The 21,684-nt window shown below is 42.8% G+C and overlaps 1 protein-coding gene across 1 annotated transcript; it reads right to left on the bottom strand.

Moving 5' to 3' along the window:
- Positions 1–1,676: 1,676 nt before the first annotated feature.
- On the bottom strand, positions 1,677–21,380 carry SNX3 (sorting nexin 3). The gene is made up of 4 exons (XM_083433614.1): positions 20,847–21,380; positions 4,661–4,756; positions 4,176–4,300; positions 1,677–2,000 (listed from the first exon to the last, which is right to left on the bottom strand). The coding sequence occupies exons 1-4, from the start codon at positions 21,006–21,008 to the stop codon at positions 1,895–1,897; spliced, it is 489 nt and encodes a 162-aa protein (XP_083289740.1). The 5' UTR covers positions 21,009–21,380; the 3' UTR covers positions 1,677–1,894.
- Positions 21,381–21,684: the final 304 nt, after the last annotated feature.

Here is a 21,684-nt window from a genome sequence, read left to right as displayed (position 1 = left end):
ACCTTAGAAGGTGAACAAGCAGCTACTAAGGTTCTCAAGTATATTTCAAAAAGATGCCTGCAGCACCATTCTAACACCAGTGGAATAGTTCCTTCAGAAGTTCTTCTGCTCCACTAAGGGTAATTTCTATAGCTACCCAGCAATAAGCATTACTTGAGCATCTCACATAGAAAACAGTAAATACGTAACTGTGATGAAAGTTAGTTGGGCCTCAGCTAGAGCTGCAGAGGAGCATGTACAAGAGAAGATTTAAAACTATCTAGAAAAACCATCTTAGCTCATACTGCTGAAATAAATTGGCATGCAAGACAGTATTATATACATAGTGTAATGAACCTGGAAGGCAAAGCTAGTCATGGTAGCCATGCTTTTTTTAAAAAAGTGTACTTATTCTGTCAGCTTTGGAGAAAAACCCCTTGTGGGGCCCTGCATTGACTGTATGCTCCTCTTGAGCTGTCCTATGGTCTACGGCAAACAGAACCTTTGGGGGCAAATGCCCTCAAGGAATGAGGGAAGTTTTAGCAGTAAACCAGTGTTGGTCCTCATCTGGAATGGCACATGTTCTGGAGTGAAGCTCTGCTGCTGCTTTTTCATCAGAATTAAAGGAATGGCCAGGTATTGCTGCTTTAAAAATATATATATATATGAAGGGTTACTCCTGATTCCAACCCTACATGGGTTGCCTTCCACCATGGCACATTTGATAGCTGTTAAAACACACACATCTGAGAGCTATTAAAATTTGGTTCACCATATTGACAGAACCTACAGATTGGCTCCTTATGTGGTTAGATCCTAGGACATGGGAGTGTTGCAAAGGGATAGCTATGTTAAGTTCAAGGAAATCATCGACATACTAATGGATGCAATTAATCATTCAGATGCAGAAAACTCACATAGACTTCAGAGCTATAGCATGATGATTCTAACTTACACTGAATATTGTTACCCAGAGTAAGAGAAAGGAGTACTATAATTTTGATTCAGTATTCCATAAGCTGTAACTGCACCACCATATGGAGGAAACCAACAATCCTATCCCTGATAACTCGGGAGTCCCAAAGATTGATGTAGGACTTGCCCCGAAGCAATAACACATAGGACTGTAACTTACAATGGGAGTTTTAGTATTTCAAGCTGAATGAAGTCAAGTAATTCAGAACGACTTACTTAAGTGGAAGGTATAGCCAGGATAAAACACAGTGCAGTGGGACATTTATCCAGGGAGATAAGCCAGCCCAAGGTATAGAGAGAAGGATTATTTTTTCCCATCATAGCAGGAAGGACATGCTAAGTGCATTTTTACTTTTTATTTCAAAACAACTTTTAGACAAATGTTCTTAGTATACAAATCTGTTTTCTTTTTACACAATATAAAGAAATGCTCCCTCATTGCTTCTCAGTACAAAGGCTGCCCCCCCCACCCCGCCCCTCGCAAGCTTAAAGATACAACTACAGAAGTGCTTATTTTATACAAGGGGGTATTGAATACAATGCACCATGTTAGTCACCAAATTGCAGGTTGAATACTAGTTGTTGTACAGAAATATTCTAGTGTTTAAAATCAAAGAAAAGTGAACGTGCGACACCATAAACAGTGCAAGTTCGAGTAAGGCTGAGTCAGTAACCACCACAAGGGTCATTGCAAAAGGAAGAAGGGAAGAGTTTCAAAATACTGAGATTTTTAAAAGCCATTTAATCAACAGTCTGACAGCAGGTTTACCTAGAGTTCTTTAATGCCATAAAGATCAATGCAAAGAACACACAGTGCTGTTAGTATATTGAAGGCTTCTGGTGCCAGTTTGTTTGCAGCATGCTAAAAACCTTAAACTACATATCTTAGACGAAGTATGTCACCACTAACATTTATGCCAGTTAAAGTGTTGTGCAGCATTCAAGCATGTCTTATTTTGGAGGGCGTGTAGGTTTTGTCTATTACTTCATCCTGCAAGAACATATGAAGACAGCGTTCGTTCTGCGCCAAGGGGTGGCCTGCAACTCTAGAATTTGAGAATAAAAAAAAATTAGACTTCCAGTTTTAAAAATCACTCTCCCACCCCGAACTTTCAGGAAGATTTCCAATTTAGACTTGCTTTTAAATACCCCACAACAACAAAAATCAAACTTCCCTATCTTAAGTGGCATTTAAACAACTCTACCAACGGCTAATGGGCTACCACCCACCCACCAGTTACCAGAATTAGCATCCTATCAGCATGACTGCTTTCAGAGAGATCATACTGCAAACAAGTCATTATTCCTGACAAAGGTTAAGGGGGGGGGTCTGTGGTAGGACTCTAACATACCCTCCCCCACCCTCAGGGAAAATAGAGCAAATGACATTATTAGCCATTTGAAATTTTGAGCACATCCTATATGCAAAGACTCAGCAGCAAACCTACTTTCCCAAGAAACAGCTGCCGAGTTAAAGACAGCCTTAGAAGGTATCCAAAAATCTGGGGCTGTATTCAACTGTGCAACTCATCTTTCTCTTTCGCATCTCCTCCACCTCCCACTCAGCCTGCAGTATTCAGTAGGTCCACCTGACTTTGGAGAGGGAAAGATTGCTTACAAAAGCTGCCACTCCCCTCCTGCAGCCACTGGATGCCATCTGAGATGTTGAGAGCTCATGGATGATAGAAGCCAGCTATGAAAAGATCACTGGCCCATCTTGCCTAGCACTGTTAATTGCTTTCAGACTCTGCGCTGTCAAGTCAGACAACCCTTCCCAAGTCCTGCTACCCAAATTCCCTTCGCTAGAGACAGGCCGCATTTCCACAGCAGTTTATTCCATTTACCCAATGTTCTCCTTCTAATTTCCATGTTATATTGGAGCTTTCCACAAGATAAAAGCCACATCCAAAAAGGTATGTCAAGTTTAGTGCCAATTCCTGTGTCATTTGCAAACAAGTCCCGTCCCCCCCCCCCCCCGGAAGCAATCTGTTTGCAAATAACATGAAAACCTCAGCAATATTTCACTGTATTTCTGGAAGTGGCTTTGACGTTCTGTGAAAGCTCAAATATAATGTTGAAGTTAACAGTTAGGGAAATGTCAGGAAAACAGAATCAACAGCCGTGTGACTGCAGCCACTGTCTAATCCAATGTCATAAGCACAAATTTCATGCCATTGAACTGCAATTATGAAGCTATTGGGACAAATACTAAAATGACAATAAGAAGCATTTTCATATTCCTATTTTATATGCAAATAAAGTCCATGCACAATTAAAGGTGACCATCATGTCCAAATAAGTTATTACCAAATGAGCTGGACTTTCAGAACTGTGTGTTTGATTTGATAATGTTCATCTTCTCCTTTGATCTATTAGAGGGAGGATGACCAGGATTGGTTCCAAGAAGCAAAATGGGATGGGGAACTATGGAACCAATCCTGGTCCTCCTCCCTCTAATAAATCAAAGGAGAACTGGGCAGTAGTAGGCTCAGCCTTCTTGCAGCAAAATAAAATAGTTCATATCCAGATGCCTTAAAATAAGCACGTTTCAGAAAGGAGGATGGAGAAGCAAGTGAAAAATGCATTCCCAACTACCTGCTATATCCCCCTCCAATTTCAGGATTGGAAAGCCTATAGGCAACTGCCAAAGAGGCCAAACTACCATGCAACTCCAGTTACTGTCCCCTCTGACCTAATACGGAAGCCAAGGCTTAACTGTCCCAGTAAGCAAATCTGAAGAGACGGCCACCCTAGCCAAGGCTATGTGTAAAAACCATTTTGCCACATTACGAGCATCAGCTTCTCAGGCTGCGTAGTCAGATTGTAACCTAACTGTTCCAGCTGATGAATCGCAGCTCCTCCCCACCTCCCCCCAGCCTTATTTGTATGATTCTATCTTTACATGCTGTAATTTTAGCAATTTGCATAAATTAAGCAAAACTGAAACAAAACCCAGGTCACGACAAATACTTCAATCATTGCAGCAAATGTTAAAGCATTTGTACACTGTTCAGCTTGGATGCTGATAGCGCTTAGATGCTAGTTCAACCCTGAAAGTAGTTCAGGAGCATTTAAAAAGGTGAGCTGAGCTTTGCGTGGTATGAGAGCAACTGCGCTGCTAAACCCACCGGAGCCAGTGACAGATGTAAGCATGTACAATGTGGTTGCCTTTACACAACTGACATTTCTACACAACTCAAGAAATAGAATAGTGCACTTACTTGTTTATGAACTGTTCAAGCCCTTGCTTCCTTTCCTCTATAAAAGAGTCATCAAATATCCCATCGTCTCCTCTAAAAGGCAATTGGCGGAAAAAAGCTTTTCCAGGCAAGGGAGGCACTACAACCTGAAAGACAGTTGTGATCTAAATTACTAACACACTGAAAAACAGACTGCTTATTTTATGTAGAGAGCATCTAGCTTTTAATACAGTGCCTAGAAAATTTGTTTTAGGAGTACATGGGCTGTACCCTTTCCTTAGACATGGCACTCGAGATGGATGGCTGATTTAATATGGGATGCACAGAAGTGCCAAGCTTAAACACAGCTGCAAGGATTCAGAATGGCCTGTGCTCGGGTCACAGTAAATTCCAGAACTGAGTTGGCAATCCTTACCACCACCACTGACACCACATTACTTAACAGCCCAGGGCAAGCTTTTTCAGTGCCACAACACCTTTGTATCCACGAAAATGTTTCGCCTTACCTTACTCTCTCTTTCTAGTTCACTTCGAAGCCATTCAAAGTCACTGTATCTTCGCCTGACACAAGACTCCTTCAATTTGAAAATAGGAAGGTTTGTCTAAAGAAAAGGAAAGGGGGGGGGGGGAAATGTCCCATCACTGTTCATCAACAATAGAGCACACAGGCATGATTATGCTGAGACTGTCTTCCTTCCCAGCACTGGATTCAGGATGTATTGCTCATACGCTACAAGCCCAAGTGCCAAACTTAACATCGCTGTGAGGGCTAAGTATGGAGATTTTACTATTTTAGCTCTAATTGTTGCCCACAAAAGGTAAGGATCTGTCCTACCCCTTCTGAATGATAAGTACTTATCTCCAGGCTGATGCTGGCATTGCAGCACTGCCTATCCTAATCATTAAAAAATTCATACTAACAACTAATCACAGCCTCACTCTAGAACGTTTTCTGAACACTTTTCTGCACAAAGTTTCATTTCATTTCAGGGAGCCTGTAGACTTCACTCTTGAAGCACCCATCATTCCCTCTGTCCACTTCTTGGTTAGGTCATCCAGCATGACTCCAAACTGGGCCCGAATCCAGAATTTATAGCTTGTTGGGTTCTAGACTGATGTCCTCTTTGATGTACAGAGCAACACTGTCAATCTGCCCTTTCCTACACTTTATTATTATTATTTAAAACTTACATCCTGTACTTGGTTGGAAAGCCCTAGGACAAGTTACAACAAATGCATACATAACACAATAGCAAAAGCTTCGCAGTACACAGGCATGTGTTACTGTTTTTAAAAGCCAGCCTGAGAAAACAGGTCTTCAGGCAGCACCAAAACGTGTATGATGCTGGCACCAGCCTACCCTCCAGCCAGGGAGATATTGTGAAGAAAACCTTCAGGTGGACAACTGATCCCTCATTTTCCCTTTAGGCTGGGCTCTCCGCCCCCAGCAGATCTCATTTCATGGGCTAGATGTTAGAAGAGATGTGTTCCTGAAGTAAACTGGGCCCCAAGCCATTTGGGCATTATTTAACAAAAGTTGTACCCTAAAAATTACAAAGAAATCTAAACAGAACTAGTCCAAACATATCCACAATGCAACCTTGAATCTGGTTCAGTGGTAGATTAGCAACCACTGAAATTCATTAAGAGTCCCTGTTGTATGGGTCAGGGCATAGTTGCACACGTTTGCAAGGATGACCACTAGTGCAACAGGACTTCCCCTTCCTGCCCTGGTGGGGTGGGGGAACCCAGAACAGATTTGGGAGGATGCAGGGGGGAAGAGGAGAGAAGATCCCATTATGCAAGGAGAACGCTTGCCTTAGCACTATGTTGAATACAACCCATGAGCTCTTGGTATTAAACCTTCTATTCCCCCCACCCCCACCCCAAAACTGGCTCAGGAGGTCAGGAGAACCCTTGGAAGAGTGGGGGGGGGAGAGAAGGGAGATTGCTCAGTATGGCAATCCAAAATGCTTGCTCTGACTAAACGATCACCTTAGTGTGACGCTGAAATCCTCCCACTGTGCTCCATCATGTACAGCAACATCTGTATGTACATGGTGTGAAACCCAACCCAAGCGGAATTAGGAAGGCCCTTGCATTTTCCCAGGTAAGCACAACACTGTTCATTGTATTAATGCCTTAAGGTATATTTTTTCTCTTAACGAGTTCCTTTATGCTAAAAAGTCATGCTTGCATTGAAAGACGCTGGCTTTTGTAAAGGCATTTTTGTCCCAGGTAGGGAACACCACTATACAGTTTCCCCAGAGCTCAGGAGTAAAGATTCCCAGAATAAAAACAGTGGATTATTGCTCTCTGATTTCACCTTTTGGCTTCTTAGCAGAGTTCCAAATTAAGTCATTGTAAGTGTGTAAGGCCTGTAGAGTTTTAGTGTTTTCTGCAGGTGAGATTTTCACCTTTAACATTCCATTTGCTCAAGTTACTTAATCCTTCTTGTTAACTGCTCTTTTATTCAGTAAGTTAAGATAAAGCAGTGAAAGGAGTGCCTCGGAAATTCTTATTTCTTGGTACAGGAGCCTATAAAAGTTAATCTCCAAGCAATATATAAGGCTTAGAAGTACAGTGTTAGGTAAAATGAGCTGGCCCAATACAGGTACCCCTCCATTTTTCCTCCTTTGAACTTCTGACACAATCATGATTTAGACTCCAAACACATTTAGCTGTTTCACTCTTGCCAAGTCGTTTCCTGTTAAGATATAAGCTATCTTAAGACAGCTGCTTAGAGAACTGAAAAGAAGCGTGAGACTTTCTGCCACACTGGTTAACACTTCAGATACATGCTTCTAGTACATAGTCTGCAGCAGTGAATTTATCCCGGATTCATCCTAACCACTGTGCTCCCCCCCCCTTTTCTTCTTTTTTTTTTGCAATTACTTTAAAACCAAGTACTGTAGTACCTCGGGTTAAGAACTTAATTCATTCTGGAGGTCCGTTCTTAACCTGAAACTGTCCTTAACCTGAGGTACCACTTTAACTAATAGGGCCTCCTGCTGACGCCGCAGCGCGATTTCTGTTCTCTTCCTGAAGCAAAGTTCTTAACCTGAGGTACTATTTCTGGGTTAGCCGAATCTGTAACCTGAAGCGCCTGTAACCCGAGGTACCATTGTATTGAGTATGTGAGAGGGAGAAATGACTTGAAATATAGACCCGAGCAGCTAAAAAAGCTATTCATGATTCTTGCAGGATATCTTCAAGACGGCAAATGAGATATTCTACATTACTGATATTCAACTGGTGGGTTGGTAGCTTCTAGATGGTTGCAACAGCAGTGCTAACTTCATACAAATATGGTGGTGGTGGTGAGAATTAAGAAATGGCTTCAATACATGTTTGGGTTAAAGGCGGGTCCCAGCTCTGAAGACTACTGATCTATTATAATGAGATATGCTTAAGTGATAAGGGCTGCACTGCTCCAACCTTGAAGTCGATAATTTGCTCTGAGGCAGCAGCAATTCATTCCAGCAGACCAACTGCTAAAACTACATCAGAGCCTCAAGGACAGAGAAGGTGTAACTTTATATGTGTCAGCAAGGCTAGATTACACGTGGATCCATCTCAAGTAATGAAAGGGAACACAAAGGTCCCAGTCTGATGAATTGTATGCTTTTACAACATTATAATGTAGGATCAATGGTGCAGTTTAGGCTCTGACCTCCCAAACCTATTTTGTTGCAACTCAGGGGTGTTTTTTATTAAACAAACACCTATTTATGTTGACATTTAGTTACAAAGTTTATATCCCACCCTTCTTCCAGAGAGCTCAAGATGATTTAGCATTAAGGGATGGGGAACCTGTGGCCTTTCAGGTGCTGTTTAACCACAATTTCCATCCTCCTTTGCCACTGGTGATGCTTGCTGGGGCTGGTGGGAATTGGAAATTGTAATCTCCTAAAGAGCCATAGGTTTCCCGTGATGCCCTGCTTTACCTTCATGGCTGAGTAGGGATTAGATCCTGGGTGTCTCTAGCTCTAGCCCAGAACTAACCGCTACACTGGCTCACTTGACATACGGGCACTTAAGAGGCAATGCAGCATTGTAGCCATGTGTTAAGTATCTGGTTCAGGATTCACATCAGTGGCAAATTCATTTGTAACCACCTCATCAGCTGCTTTCTGAAACACTGGGATTAAACACCAACCTTCCTCACATTTTTACCAACAATCTTCGCAGGAGATTTGCATTTGCACACTGAAAAATAGACTAGAAGGTTCCATGTCCTAAACAACCTCAAGGTAAACCCATACAGTGGTACCTCGGGTTAAGGACTTAATTCGTTCCAGAGGTCCATTCTTAACCTGAAACTGTTCTTAACCTGAAGCACCACTTTAGCTAATGGGGCCTCCTGCTGCTGCCACGCCGCCGGAGCACGATTTCTGTTCTCATCCTGAAGCAAAGTTCTTAACCCGAGGTACTATTTCTGGGTTAGCGGAGTCTGTAACCTGAAGCGTATGTAAACCGAGGTACCACTGTAAATCTATAACACACCTGTAAGAAGAGACTCCCTGAAGAGTCTCTGGACAAAGCCATTGTGTAACTTACACCAATTTTGATGCCACCTTCATAGTAGCTAGCCTTCCTACAACTCAGTTGTCAACAGGGAGGTGTGGGTGCTTCTAAAAGCAACCAGGTGCTCCAGTAAACTTTCTATAGTTAGCTATCAGGCAGAAGTGTATGATGTAAAACAAGCATATCTGAGACTCTCTTGCATGTGCCACCTACACATTATGAAGGAGTTTAGGAGAAGTTACAATGCTCTTCTACTGCCTCCTGCTGGCAGATTCTCTCTGGTTAACATTATTTGGATACCTGGTGAACCTTTCTTAATTCTGCTAAAGAGATGTGATTGCTGTTAAAAAGGTTTAAATTTAAGAGAAAGCCAAAGCATTTTTGTAAGCCACTCATCCATCTTGACTAACAGGTGGGGCGATATCTTTCAACAATTTTTTTTTTAAAAATGTGCTTATGTGTGGGCCATCACATACTCACCCCCCCAGGGGAATTTCCATCTGGAAAAGCCAGTCCGCCCCCCACCCTGATCTTCATTTATACACCTTTACTTGTATCAGTTATGCATGTTGGAAAAATACCACCAACACTGACCAGGATCATCACTTCCCAACATGTTTAAGTGGCAAGATTCCTTTTTCAAATACTATGCAAAGATGTTACACTATATAAAACCAGATTCAAAACTGACCTTCCTTTTAAGTGCATGGCAAGCACTGGAGGACGGAGTGAAATTATCTAGATGAGTCGAGAGTTCTCTTATACTACTCTCTTCATGAGTCAACAACCCTTAACACACCATCAATGGTAGTTCCATTTTAAAAATGGAAGGTATATTAATCAGTTCCTCCCAAACCTGAGTTTTTTCCATCTTGTATGACATGCCATAAGATGCATGCAAGTGGGAAAGTCAAAATGATGTATAGCAACAAGAAGTCCTTTAATAGGTTCTGAGATATGAAACTGAAGGGAGGTTCTAAAAAAGGCCCTTTTTCTAAAAGATAACTAGAATAAGTGCTAACTGATTGTAGCCTATACAAACACAGCACTAGAAAGATCAAGTACTCATAGATTGGGCTTTGATACAAGATGCCATTCTGAATTATTAGAAGCAAAAGGGTATTCATCACGAATGTGTGATATTTCCACTGACTGATGAGCAACGCTACCAGATACTTATGATAGAAAAATAACCTTGAATCACTCTGCCAAATGTGTGTTGCCAAACCCATTATTACGGGGATAGAAGAGACGTTTGTAAGAGAATTGGTAGAATTCTTGGAATTAGTGCTGCCAGGTCTTAAACTCTAAGCAGCCTTTCTCAACCTTGGATCCCCAGATGTTGTTGGACTACAACTCCAATCATCCCTGAGCTCTGGCCTTGCTAGCTAGGGGTGATGGGAGTTGTAGTTCAACAACATCTGGGGACCCAAGGTTGAGAAAGGCTGCTAGAGGCATTACAAAAAGAAGTTCAAACTGCCCACAGCAGTACTTCAGGGCAAATCCATAACATCTGTACTACAGGGCAACTTGCAGAGCTTCCGTAAACCTCCGTAAACCACTGGGTACCGATTCTGTCAGCTATTCATCAAATTTGTACATGTTTTATTTATGTGGATGCAGCCCTTGGAGGGTGTTCATGTCGCCTATCAAGCCAATATTTCAGATTGGGCAGTTATTTGGACATTTGCCACAGTGATAATAAGCCTTAGTCATTAAAAGAGAAATAAGGCTCACACAGGGGGATTTTAAATTCTTGACATTAACCACAGTTTAGAACACTGTACATATCAGAATCCCAGAGGGCCACACATATTGTTAACAAGGACTACAGCGTATTTTTGGAGAGAGTATAGTAGCCTTGCAGGCTAAAAGCCTGCTGTAACCAAGGGCCTAATGTGACAGACATTCAGTATCACGTTGGTCAAGGTCACGATTGTTCAGAATGGTGCAAAATTACAAGAAACAAGTGTAAGCAGAGCTTCAAAGGTTTCATCAAGTACAGGAAGGTTGAATTTATGCCTTTGCAATTGTCTATCGAAAAGAGATTTCTCTCCTCCCTGTGTCTACCCTCTCCCATGTTTCTTAATTTGAATTATTTCTTACCTGCCCATCATCTTAAGTGATCCCAGAGTGGAGTACATCAAAGCAATTTAAAATCCAACAATGGCAACCATCAGCACAATGTCACCATAAAGCAAAGAGCAGATAAACATTGGTAAATGGCAGCTAATACCGCATTTCAAAATTCAGGCTATGGGAGAAATCTGCAGCAGGAACAATACCAGAAATCAAACAGCAGCGGCACATTTAGGAGGCTAAAAGTCTTAAGCACTCACAGTGTAAGTGGCCTGACTCTCAAATCCTAGTAGATAACTAGGGATAGATCAACTCGATGAAGTGTGGGGCACCAACAGAATGTTCTGCCACCTGTCAAGGGCAATCCAGCCTCTTATGTAGGTTGCATCTGCAAAGAGATTCCTTACTGCAAGTCAGCAATCAGATGAAGATATCTGAACGTGTATCTAATGTGGGTTCTTTAAAGCTTTTGAGAAGCTATCTGCTCTAACAGATAGCTAGTTGAATTCTTGCAAATATTAAATTTTGTATACTCCGGGAAACCAACAACCTACTGGGCTACTTCATTCTATATCACTGAAATTTCCTTACAGCATCCAGGGGTTCCCAAACTGTGGTCTGTAGACCATCAGTGGTCTGTGAGTTTCATTCAAGTTGTCTGAGGTGCATCTGTAAAAATACAATGGAAAAAACCATGCAGCATCTAGCACAGTACAGTACGGTTGCTACAATAGGCCGAAAAAGCATTAAGCAGTCCTCCAGGACCCTCTACAATTTTTCAAGTGGTCCTTGGGGGAAAGTTTGGAAATTACTGCTCTAGTAAAAAGGTCACCATAGCAGCTGGCACAACAGAAGCAGCAAATAAAATTCTCAAGCAATAGCCTCTGAGAATCCAGGAGCCACAAACTGCATTCCCTTTAAAATGCAGGTCAACAGTTTAGGAGTGAAATCTCTTCTCAAAAGACAGTGCAACCACTTTTGATCATCAAAAGAAACTCCTTCATGCATGGATTGTTTTTGCTTATTTCCCCTCTATCCAACCTATAATAGGCCTCAGGTGGTCGGTCATTCAAAGACTACCATCATACTTGATTAAGATGGAAAGGAATAACAGCTGGGCATCATTAAGATACCAATGACAATCCACTCAAAATACACATTTCAGAAATCCTTCACCAGAAGTGTAATGTGAAAGTTAAGGAATGAGAGACTGAATGGAACTTTTACAGAATGATGCATGAAGGCTCCTGGGAATCTGCAGGTGAAGTATGAGTAGAACTACTGCAAAGCAATGTTCCCCACTCAGAACCCCAGTTGGATCAGGGGGCTACCAGGGCCAATGGTACCAAACATGGCTAAGCAATCTGGGAAAACAAAATTACATTCCTCCTCCGACGCCTCTCCTGGGGTAAGCTGCATGAAAGTTGCAAGAGAATCAGAACAAGCATCTTGTCCACACCCTTGAGTGTCAGTAATTGACACTTATCCAATAAAAGCCAATCAGAAGAGAATCTTAACACATCTTCTGTATTGACTTCAGTGTCAGAACAGATGCAAACTTTTTTGTCTGCAAAACTGTCTGTGACCTGCTAGACACATGTAATGATACCTGCATATGCAGAAATTCTAAAAAGCTTTAGTGGCCCTGCAGATGTTGAAATGTCACCCCTCAGATCCAGGCACCGTAGCTCAACCAACCCACCGCTGATGTAGAAGCACTTAAAAGCTGCAAAGCTACTCCTAATAAATCCCCTTCCCAATATAAGCCCTCCAGTTTGCATCAATAGTCAGCTATTGGGCATGCTAGCTCCAGCCATGACCAAAGGCTAGCCCCCTACGATATTCTGGGGGAGGGAGGAGGAGGAAGAGAGAAAACCACCAGAGGCGTAAGACCACTCAAGCTATACTAACCAATGACAGGAAAAGGAGCTTCTGAGACTCACAACAAGCACATGCTTGCCAAACAGCTGAGTCATCAAGAAGGGGATGGTCCCTTTGCACTTCTGTTTTGCTAGATCCATCACGACAGTTGCTCAATTCTGAAGAGGACTCCAGCCTCCAGGGACAGTTCCACTTAATGCTGTCAACACATGGGCTGAACTGCTTCTCTATGCAGACTTCCTTCACCTCACGTCATATCACAACAACTCTGTAATAACACATCTGCTTTGTACTGTTTCTAACAGCAGGGGTGACATTCAGGCCTGCTTGCAAGAAAGCTCACCATCCTTCTGAGAAAAGGATGGTGTGTGATGTGTGGCATCCTGCTGATGGACTCCGGACCACTGAAATATCCAACAGAATATTTTTAATCAGCTAAGTGGCCTTACCCATGTATGAGCAGCTGTCAGCCCACCCAGCAAGCCACCAGTTATATTATCCTCCAACACAGGTCGAGGAGAGTTCATAGCCTAATGGTCATTTAAGCATTTGTCTAGAACAGATCCACATTTTCAAACTTTTATTCACATTGAATTATTGACCCATGTTAGAGAACAGATTCTGGAATGGAGGTTCCAAGCAAAAAATCATTAACTGATTCTGCAGGAATTGCTGACTATTAGCTGGTAGTCAGGGCTTCAAAGCACCTTGCAAAGATCTTTGCAGAGGCTGCCAAATAACTTATCAGTGGTGCCTGCAAACCCCCTTTTGGCTCAGCCACCTAACATGAGGTGTGGGGCAGGTGGGTGTGGCCCATGGACCAGGGGTTCCCCGTTGCCAAATAGGAGAGTCATGGGTTCCGTGTACTTAGCAGCTGTATGGAATCGTACTTTCTTTATCTCAGAGAAAACCAAGGTCTTTTTACATTAATTGATTAGAAATAATTCCTGGCAACACTAAATGGTCTGGCCTCAACCATGAAAAGTCACAATTTTTCTTGATATCTAGAAAATCATTATGAAGTTGCTTCAGTTAATTTACCAGCTGATTGTACATTCTTCCAAGTGTATAATCAGTTTAAGAACAGGTCTAAAGTGTTTTCAGGAAGTCTCTTCTTAAAAGGCCAGAGAATTTTAGTATAAACACTGAAAATACTTAGGGTGGGATTCAACTAATGAGTCATGTCAGCTGTGCAAGGACTTCTGCTTGCACAATGGAGCTTTCCCCTCTCCTTGCAAACTCCCCACTCCACTCCACTCCACCCCACCCCGCGAATGGCTGTGGAGTTAAGCAACTCCCCAGAGAAGTGTGGAGAGGAGGGATCATTCTGTCTGACAAGTTCAACTTGCCCCGACAGAACAATAATCTTAGCAAAACATCAAATTCCTTCCTTAGTATTTACATAAGTATAGCTTTACATTATTTTTCTGTCACCAAAGGGAATTATTCAATATATTACTTTTTGAAATTATCTAATATTTGAGTGTCATGATGTATTGATTGCATTTGTCTTGTGAGCCACACTGGGCTTAGTTAAAATGGAAAAGGAGCATACAAATTGAAATAAAAATAATACATCAGGGACTTCTATCCCATGACTAAGTATACTTCAGACAGAGCAAGCACATGCTCAAGTAAGTGTTGCTTAATATTGTTGCCACCCGCATCTCTCCAGAAAGACTTTAGTTTGGCTCTTCAAAGTTGCTGAAGAGCAGAAAAGGAAGGAAAGAAAAAGCAGAAGGAACTATAGAGGATATAGAACTGTTCAGCTTGGCCCCTCAAATCAGCAGAATTTGCAAGAGCATCATTCCAAGGACAATTTAATTAACCCGATACTCCATTCTTAAAGAGATCATTTGGCTCAGGACAATTGAGAGAAAGAAACATGCACCCATATCACCCAGTTTGGAAGAACACAGTAACTGGAAGAGTAACCTGAAAGGAAAATACCTGGTTCTAGGACAGCATATCTAATATCAGTGGAATCAGACACTTTTGTTCGATTCAGAGATGAACATTTTATCCCACCTTGCAACTCTAAGAATGATTGTGTAGTTCTATAACATGCCAAGGCAGTAACTCATCAGCAGCACCAAGGTATTTTTCTTCTAATCCCAATTCAGACACATACTTTTCTCCTTTGTAATTTTTGATCAGAATGCAACTTCTACAAAAGATGCTGACAAAAATAAAAAAACCCTATTTGATTTGATTGTTAGCGTTTAAGCTACAATATTTTAAAACCAACCTGAACTTTAAACACTCTTCAAAACTCTATGACCCTCTTATGAACAACTACTTTTCTTTAAAGGGAATGCACTGTGAAAAAACTAACTTTGTCAGTCATCATACAAGTACATGACATTGATACTGGTGGACTGGCAAGTCACAAGCTTCACCCACCAAAGCAGCTAAGTGACCTTAAAACTTGCTTGATAATTGACTTAATTCTTCTGAATTCATGATGCAAGCAATTCTAATGCAGTGTGACAGGATTATGAGTTATTTGAAATAAAGCAATTATTCATCATTTTCTAAACAGTAGGAAAAACAGTGCGTCCTTCAAGGTTGTATAAAGGCTCTGAAGTTTAAAATCAGCATTTAAGTAATGCTGTTTGCATGCACTTTTACATAGGAAATATCTAAGTAAGTGGAAAACTCTGATTTAAATCAATGGTGTATTTTGGCCTTTTTTCCTGCAATTTAACTCTCCTTGATCTAAATCAATCCAGCCAGGCTTGTGATGACAGAATGAACCATCTGCTGCTACACTGTTAAAATATCTGACTCTTAGTGCTGTTTAATCTTTGTGGTATAAACCACTTGAAGCAATATTCTATTACAATGATATTTCTGTTGCATCAAACTAGGGTACCTTTGCTTGATGGAAGAAGTGAAAGTAGACAAGTGACTCAATTCCTACTCTGGTTTTTAAGTAATCAACTGTATGCTTCATGATTTGAGAGCAACTTTGTTGTTTAGAGTGGCATTTCATATTCCATGCTTGTCACTGTCAATGGGGAATACCTGACCTCTACGGTTTTCACTGTAAACAAAATATTACTCACTCAAAAGGAGCATGTAGTAGAACCATTTTTATCTGACTACAGTGCAATCTTCCAAGTCCAAGTAAGAACTGGAAATACAACAGTAGAGAAACACGGAAATATGCTAGAGACCAAATAAATGTGAGTGGTGCAGATCAGATCCTTTTCAGGATTTGATCCTTTTCACAAATTTGAATGGAAGACTGCAATCCTGTGCACTTCTGAATAGACAAGAATATATTGGAAAAGCCTAAATGGCTTTGAGAGACAGAAAAGTTCTAGTCTCAGAGAGGACTGAGACAATTCAAGAGTTTCTTGTTGTGCCAGGAATGGTGCCCCACTCTAATTCTTCTCCTTTCCCACTTCACACAATGGAATGGGAGGAAGGTGCCATCTCACCCTTTGTCTCACAATGCTTTGGTCTAGACCCAATGAAAGCAAGTGTTTTGAATCCACTATTTTAGGAGTGCAGCTCCCTAAGAAAGCATGCACTCGCCACAGTACCACAAAACAACGCTACTGATGTGTGCAAAGAATCGCTCTAGCTGAAAGCTCACCCCACCCACTACTAATCTGCAGTTACAGTTCTTGTCCATTTCAGATAAGAAGAAATCCTAAAGTGCTGTTAAAGTGGACTTCTATGCCTTCCTCACCTTCAATTTCTTCAGCGCCTGGATTCGTTAATAATGGAAAGCCAAAAAGGGTACAAACAGGATGTGTGTTTAGTTAGAGCATTAAGCCAATTCAATGAAGCTTTTCTTAGGTGGAGTGTTTAAGGCAGCAATTTATTTCTAAAAAATTGTGAACATGAAAGATTAAATCTACGTGCTTTATATTAAAAGTTAATATAGGTTAAGTGGTAAATGCAATATATAATAGCTTTTAAGTATCTAATCTGAGGCTTGCCAAGAAAAAAGGAGCTTCCATTAGAAAGGCTCAATAGTAACTTTTAGTTTAGTCTTAGAAATGCATCTGTCCTTGTCTTTTGTGAAAGCAATGTACTCAAGTTACGTGCAAATTCACGTTGTTGATACCTTCCAAGCTCTCAAATCAAGTGTGGCCTACAAATTAGTTTTAGCCTTGGGATTCTGAGACACTTAAAGATCTTCCCATAGTAACAGCACCAACAGCATAAAAGCAATATATAAAAAAAAACCTCATTTCCCATTAGTTTGGTGGCTCAGGAGCTGGGGAGAGTAGATTTAGCAGGCAGGCACATCAACCAAAGCTTGTTAGGAATCATCAATCACTGGCTGCTTCAGATGTGATGCTAAGCCATAGTTACAGCAGTTTTCTTCAACATGGTGCCCTCCAGATGTTATTGAACTCTAATTCCCATCAGCTTTGGTCAGCATGGGCAGAAACTGAGGGATGTTGGGTGTTGTGGTCCACAACATTCATGCTGATGAAGGCCAAGATGAGCCTAGACCGGCATGGCCAAACTTGGCCCTCCAGATGTTTTGGGACTACAACTCCCACCATCCCTAGCTAACAGTACTAGTGGTCAGGGAAGATGGGAATTGTAGTCCCAAAACATCTGGAGGGCCAAGTTTGGCCATGTCTGGCTTAGACAAACCTCACATATATGTTCACCACCCCACCCCCAGCAATGATCACAGGTTCAGAAGCTTTCACTTCTGTTTTATATGAAACGCATCTTGCCATATCATCTGGACCCAAACTGTGGTTACTCTTACCTATGGTCTGTTTGAGCAAACCACCTTTAACTCATGGATTAGGAATTTGACTTGTTTCAGCAAGCTATAGTTAAGATTAACCAGTCTGGAATAATCTAAAACTGAAGTGAAAACTTCCAGTTTCCTTGAAGCTGCATCTAAGAACATTTCACCAGTGTTTAGTGTGTTGTGTGTAAACCGGTGGGTTTTTTTAATAGTAATAATAACAACAATAACAACAATCTCTTATCTCAGTTTCTAATTTCCTTCAACACTTCCTCTGGGCCCTTTCCCCTCAGAATAAGGAGATCCTTCTCCTCCCCCCCCATCCCAAATTTCTGTCTCTCGGCCACCTTTGCTCAGCATGCAGGGAGTTGCTGGTATTGGCCCTGGTCTAACCATAAGGAAATGACCTGACTAGAAGACAGGATAGGCAGGTGAGGTACTGGGCTGGCTGAGGTATTGAAGGCCCACCTGAACATGGCTCAAGGCTGGTGGATCCCAGCCCATGGTTGAGAAACACTGAAATAGTGTGTTTGCCTTGGGTGATACCACATTTCTCTGGCATTATAGGACTGTTAAAATGAAATGGGATAACCCTCTTCACAACAGGCTCTTAACCTTGAAGAGAAAAAGCAAAATACAAAGGTAATGGAGTCTGGTCCTTAAGCAGTCTAAATGCAAGGAAGTCACTGAAACTAAGTCCAGGTGAAACCAATTCATTTGCAAGGCAAACTGTAGTCCTCCAAGCATTTAATGGTCTCCACGAATCACAACTTTGTTGTTTTAGGAACCACTATTGGGCCAGGGTCTTCTTAGTAGTCATCATGGACGTAGCCAGGATTTTTGTTAGGAGGGGCAGGACTTGGTTGGGAGAACAGGACTTTTTGGGGGGGGGGCAGAACCAACGTGATTAGTCAGTTAATTAAGTATTTCTACTGTTTTACTTGTTGGGGCTGCTGCCCCCCTGGGCTACGCCCACGGTAGTCATGGCGTGGCAATGAAAATAAATTAATAAACAAACAGCAAGGAATTCTTTTTGCTATCACCATCTGCTGAAGGGGGTACAGTCTTATATTTTGATCTGACAATTTGGTCATTCAAAATCTTCATGATAATACTGCACTCCGCAGCTTTCAAGGCAGCCCTAGCAACTGGTACACAACATCAACAAGTCTTGTGATGGGGTAGTACTAGAAGGGCATATTGTAGAGGTGCACTGAAATTGGCACTGCCAGGCACAATTCACTAGTGTGAATGCCCGTTAGTACCCAAAGTAGGCAATATCCGCCAACTAGTTCCTCCAAAGGTCATACATAAGCATTTTCTGAAAGCATGGGTTATACCTTGCTATCTAACAGCCTACACTACATCAGCAAGCATAGTTCATCAACTGGATCAGTTTAAAATATCGAGCCTTTCAGCTGGAACAGGATACAAGTTCAAGTGACATGCAGGACTGCACAGACAACCAAGTGCCAAAGAAGCAATCTAGCAGATTAAAGGGAAACATGACTATATTCGGTAAAACTTTCCCACACTGGCACATCCTCAAGCAAAAGTTCTTCCTCAATTCATTAAGCTACCTTATTCCTAACTACTGTACTGGTCTATGATCTAGTACCCTCTACACTAAATGGCAGCAGCAGCTCTCCCAAGATCTTAGGAAGAGGTCTTTCCAGCCCTACTACATCAAGAGTTTTTCAACTGGCAATGGAAGGGCTTGAATTCAGGACCTTTGGAATGTGAAGCAATGTGCTATGGCTCCCTCTCTTTGAGTTATCTAACCTACACAACCTAAGCACATACATTCTTTCTCCTGTCCCACTTATGTACACAACCAGTTAAGATAACATTAGGCCATCTATTACCCTAGACCTCACTTACTTTCAGCAATCCATAAACATATTGTCCAATGGCTCTAGTTTGCATTATCACCCTCAGCTTTGCTAGAAATGCACAACCTGGTCCAGAGTAAATAGAAGCAAGAAGAAATTTGTTACTTGTTTCAGATCAAACCTACTTTTACAACATTTATCATAAAAGGAAGAACAAATTGATAAACAAATGACGGTGGAAAACAGTAACCCGAGGTACTATTTCTGAGTTAGCGGAATCTGTAACCTGAAGTGTCTGTAACCTGAGGTACCACTCTACTGCAGTTATAGAAGACTTTAAAGCCTTCCCCAAAAGAATGAGATGGCACTATCTTAACTCTGTCAACTGCACAGCCTTGAGATTATCTTTTTGTTATCATGTAGACACAGTTAACACTATGAATTCGAGGTATTCCACCAGAGAATAAATTCCCTGGTTAGCCTTTAAGTTATAGGAATGCAGAGAATGTTACTATCACATGAGGGTGAGAATCAGAGAACAATGTATTTCCTTAATGTATAAGGCTGCTGTGGGCTTCCTTTTGGAGTTAAAGGCAGAGTACAAATACAGTAATATGAAAAGTGGACCAAAAGAATTACCATAATTGTTCAGAGGCAGTGACTACTACCAGTTACTAAACATTATGTAGGGAAGCAGCACAATTTAAAGCTTTTGAAGGATGTATCACTGGAGGCCCTTCTCACACCAGTTTTCTTTGTTCTCACATATCAGTAGGTACCTATAAGAGTATTGTGAATAACCAAAGTACAGCCATATCATGGAGACCCACACAAACAATGAGTATGGGAAGCCAGCTACACAGACTACTTAGCATAACTCTGGTGTGTGATGAGAGACATGGGGCCAGTATGGAACAGCACCAAGGTGAAGCACACTGCATTTCTGGACTGCAGAGATAAGGAACATTGAAACACACACACACAGTTCCAGTTACAAGCATCTGAAGGAAGCCAAATTGGGATCTACATGTGCATTCAAGAACCTTGGCATGCGCAGGCTCTGCATCAGACCTTTCATTCTGTATGAATATGGTGCTAACGGCATTCGGCATTCATATAGGAATCAACACTAGAAGATACTGAGAAAATGAACAGCTTAAAATATCTCTCCCTACACACAAACACCCCTCCCCCACCCTTAACTGCACAGGATGTCACTGTCAACCTCAGCTCAGCTTGCCAGATCAGAGTGCTAACGACATATTGGTTATGTATATGGAACTGCAGCATCTTCTCTGAAGGTGTGCCAGGGAATCAGTGAGCTCTCCAGTGAGGAAATGCCCCTGACCTTCCATTGGGGGGAATGGAAAAGAAAGAGGGTATGAGGGTGGGGGATAAAAATAAGCCCTTCAGTTTGGCTCAGGCACTTCTAAGCTACACCCACCCAGCCAGCCAGGCAAGGCACGTATTTGAAGGAGTGAAGAGGCCTTACTGCTTGGAAGTTGCACAGCCAGGGCACCTCCACCCTCGCTCCCCATAGCAGATAAGCCCGAGACTCCAGCAGGGCCCGCCCGCCCCCATAATTCCCCATCCATCCGCCGACCCCCCCCCCCCCGCCGTCCCCTCCTCGCTGGGATCCCTCACCTTGACCCTCACGTCGTAGGTGGTGAAGCGGCCTCTGCCCACCCCCACCGTCTGAGGGTTGGAGACGTCGATCTCGAGGAAATTGCTCGGCGGCCCGTAGGCGTCGTTGAGGTTCTGCGGCTTCGTGATCAGGCGCCTGGTGTCCGCGATGGTCTCAGCCATTTCCCCCACCCGCGCGCGCCCGCTCGCTCTCAGCAAGACGACCCGGGAGGCAAAGGACCGCGGAGGAAGCACCGGGGAGGGGAGAGGGGGGAGCGCCGACGAGGGCAGGCAGGCAGGCGAGCGGGCGGGCGGGCTGGGAGGTCGCTCGGGCGTCACGGCGCAGCAGCCCCACCCCAACCCCACCTCTCGCCTTCTTATTCACGGGTGACCAGCCGACGTGACGCCCCCGCGACACGCTCCGGCCCAGCCGCCGACCGCACCCGGAGGGAGCGAGCCCTGCTACGCGCGCAAAGCACCATGGGGCTTTGTAGTCTTCCTATCGGCGGGAGACCGCTTCGACGCGATGCGCAGCGGCCGCCGCGGGGACTACAACTCCCGCAATGCCGCGGCGATCCGTACTAGAAGGGGCAAAGCGCAATTAGCGGAGCTTGGAGAATTTTCTTTGGGGGCCTTCCTGGATTCGAAAGGGGCGGGGCTAAAAAAGCTGGAGTGATCCTGGTAAATACCCCACACAGCTGGGGAAATAAAGGGGCGCAGGCTCCGAAGCGTAAGAATCCTCAGCGTGTTTTCCCTAGTGCGCTTTGAAAAATGGCAATAAACGAGCCGTGTCTCTATGTGTACATATCTGAGCGTCGTTCGTGGGGCGAGGGGAAGCGGAAAGGTTTGCGTGAGATTG

The sequence above is a fragment of the Podarcis tiliguerta genome, assembly GCF_965153285.1.
Source record: "Podarcis tiliguerta genome assembly, chromosome: 3".
NCBI classification, from domain to species: domain Eukaryota; kingdom Metazoa; phylum Chordata; class Lepidosauria; order Squamata; family Lacertidae; genus Podarcis; species Podarcis tiliguerta.
Note: the sequence above shows the minus strand (reverse complement) of the source record. Positions and strands in the feature narration are given on the sequence as shown.

Excerpts from the sequence above, each read along its gene's own strand:
- SNX3 (XM_083433614.1), bottom strand. The coding sequence starts at position 21,008 with ATGGCTGAGACCATCGCGGACACCAGGCGCCTGATCACGAAGCCGCAG. Across the intron at positions 4,757-20,846 it reads CCTACGACGTGAGGGTCAAG|ACAAACCTTCCTATTTTCAA; the intron begins GTGAGGGATCCC and ends CCTTTTCTTTAG. Across the intron at positions 2,001-4,175 it reads CTTGAACAGTTCATAAACAA|AGTTGCAGGCCACCCCTTGG; the intron begins GTAAGTGCACTA and ends CTCAAATTCTAG.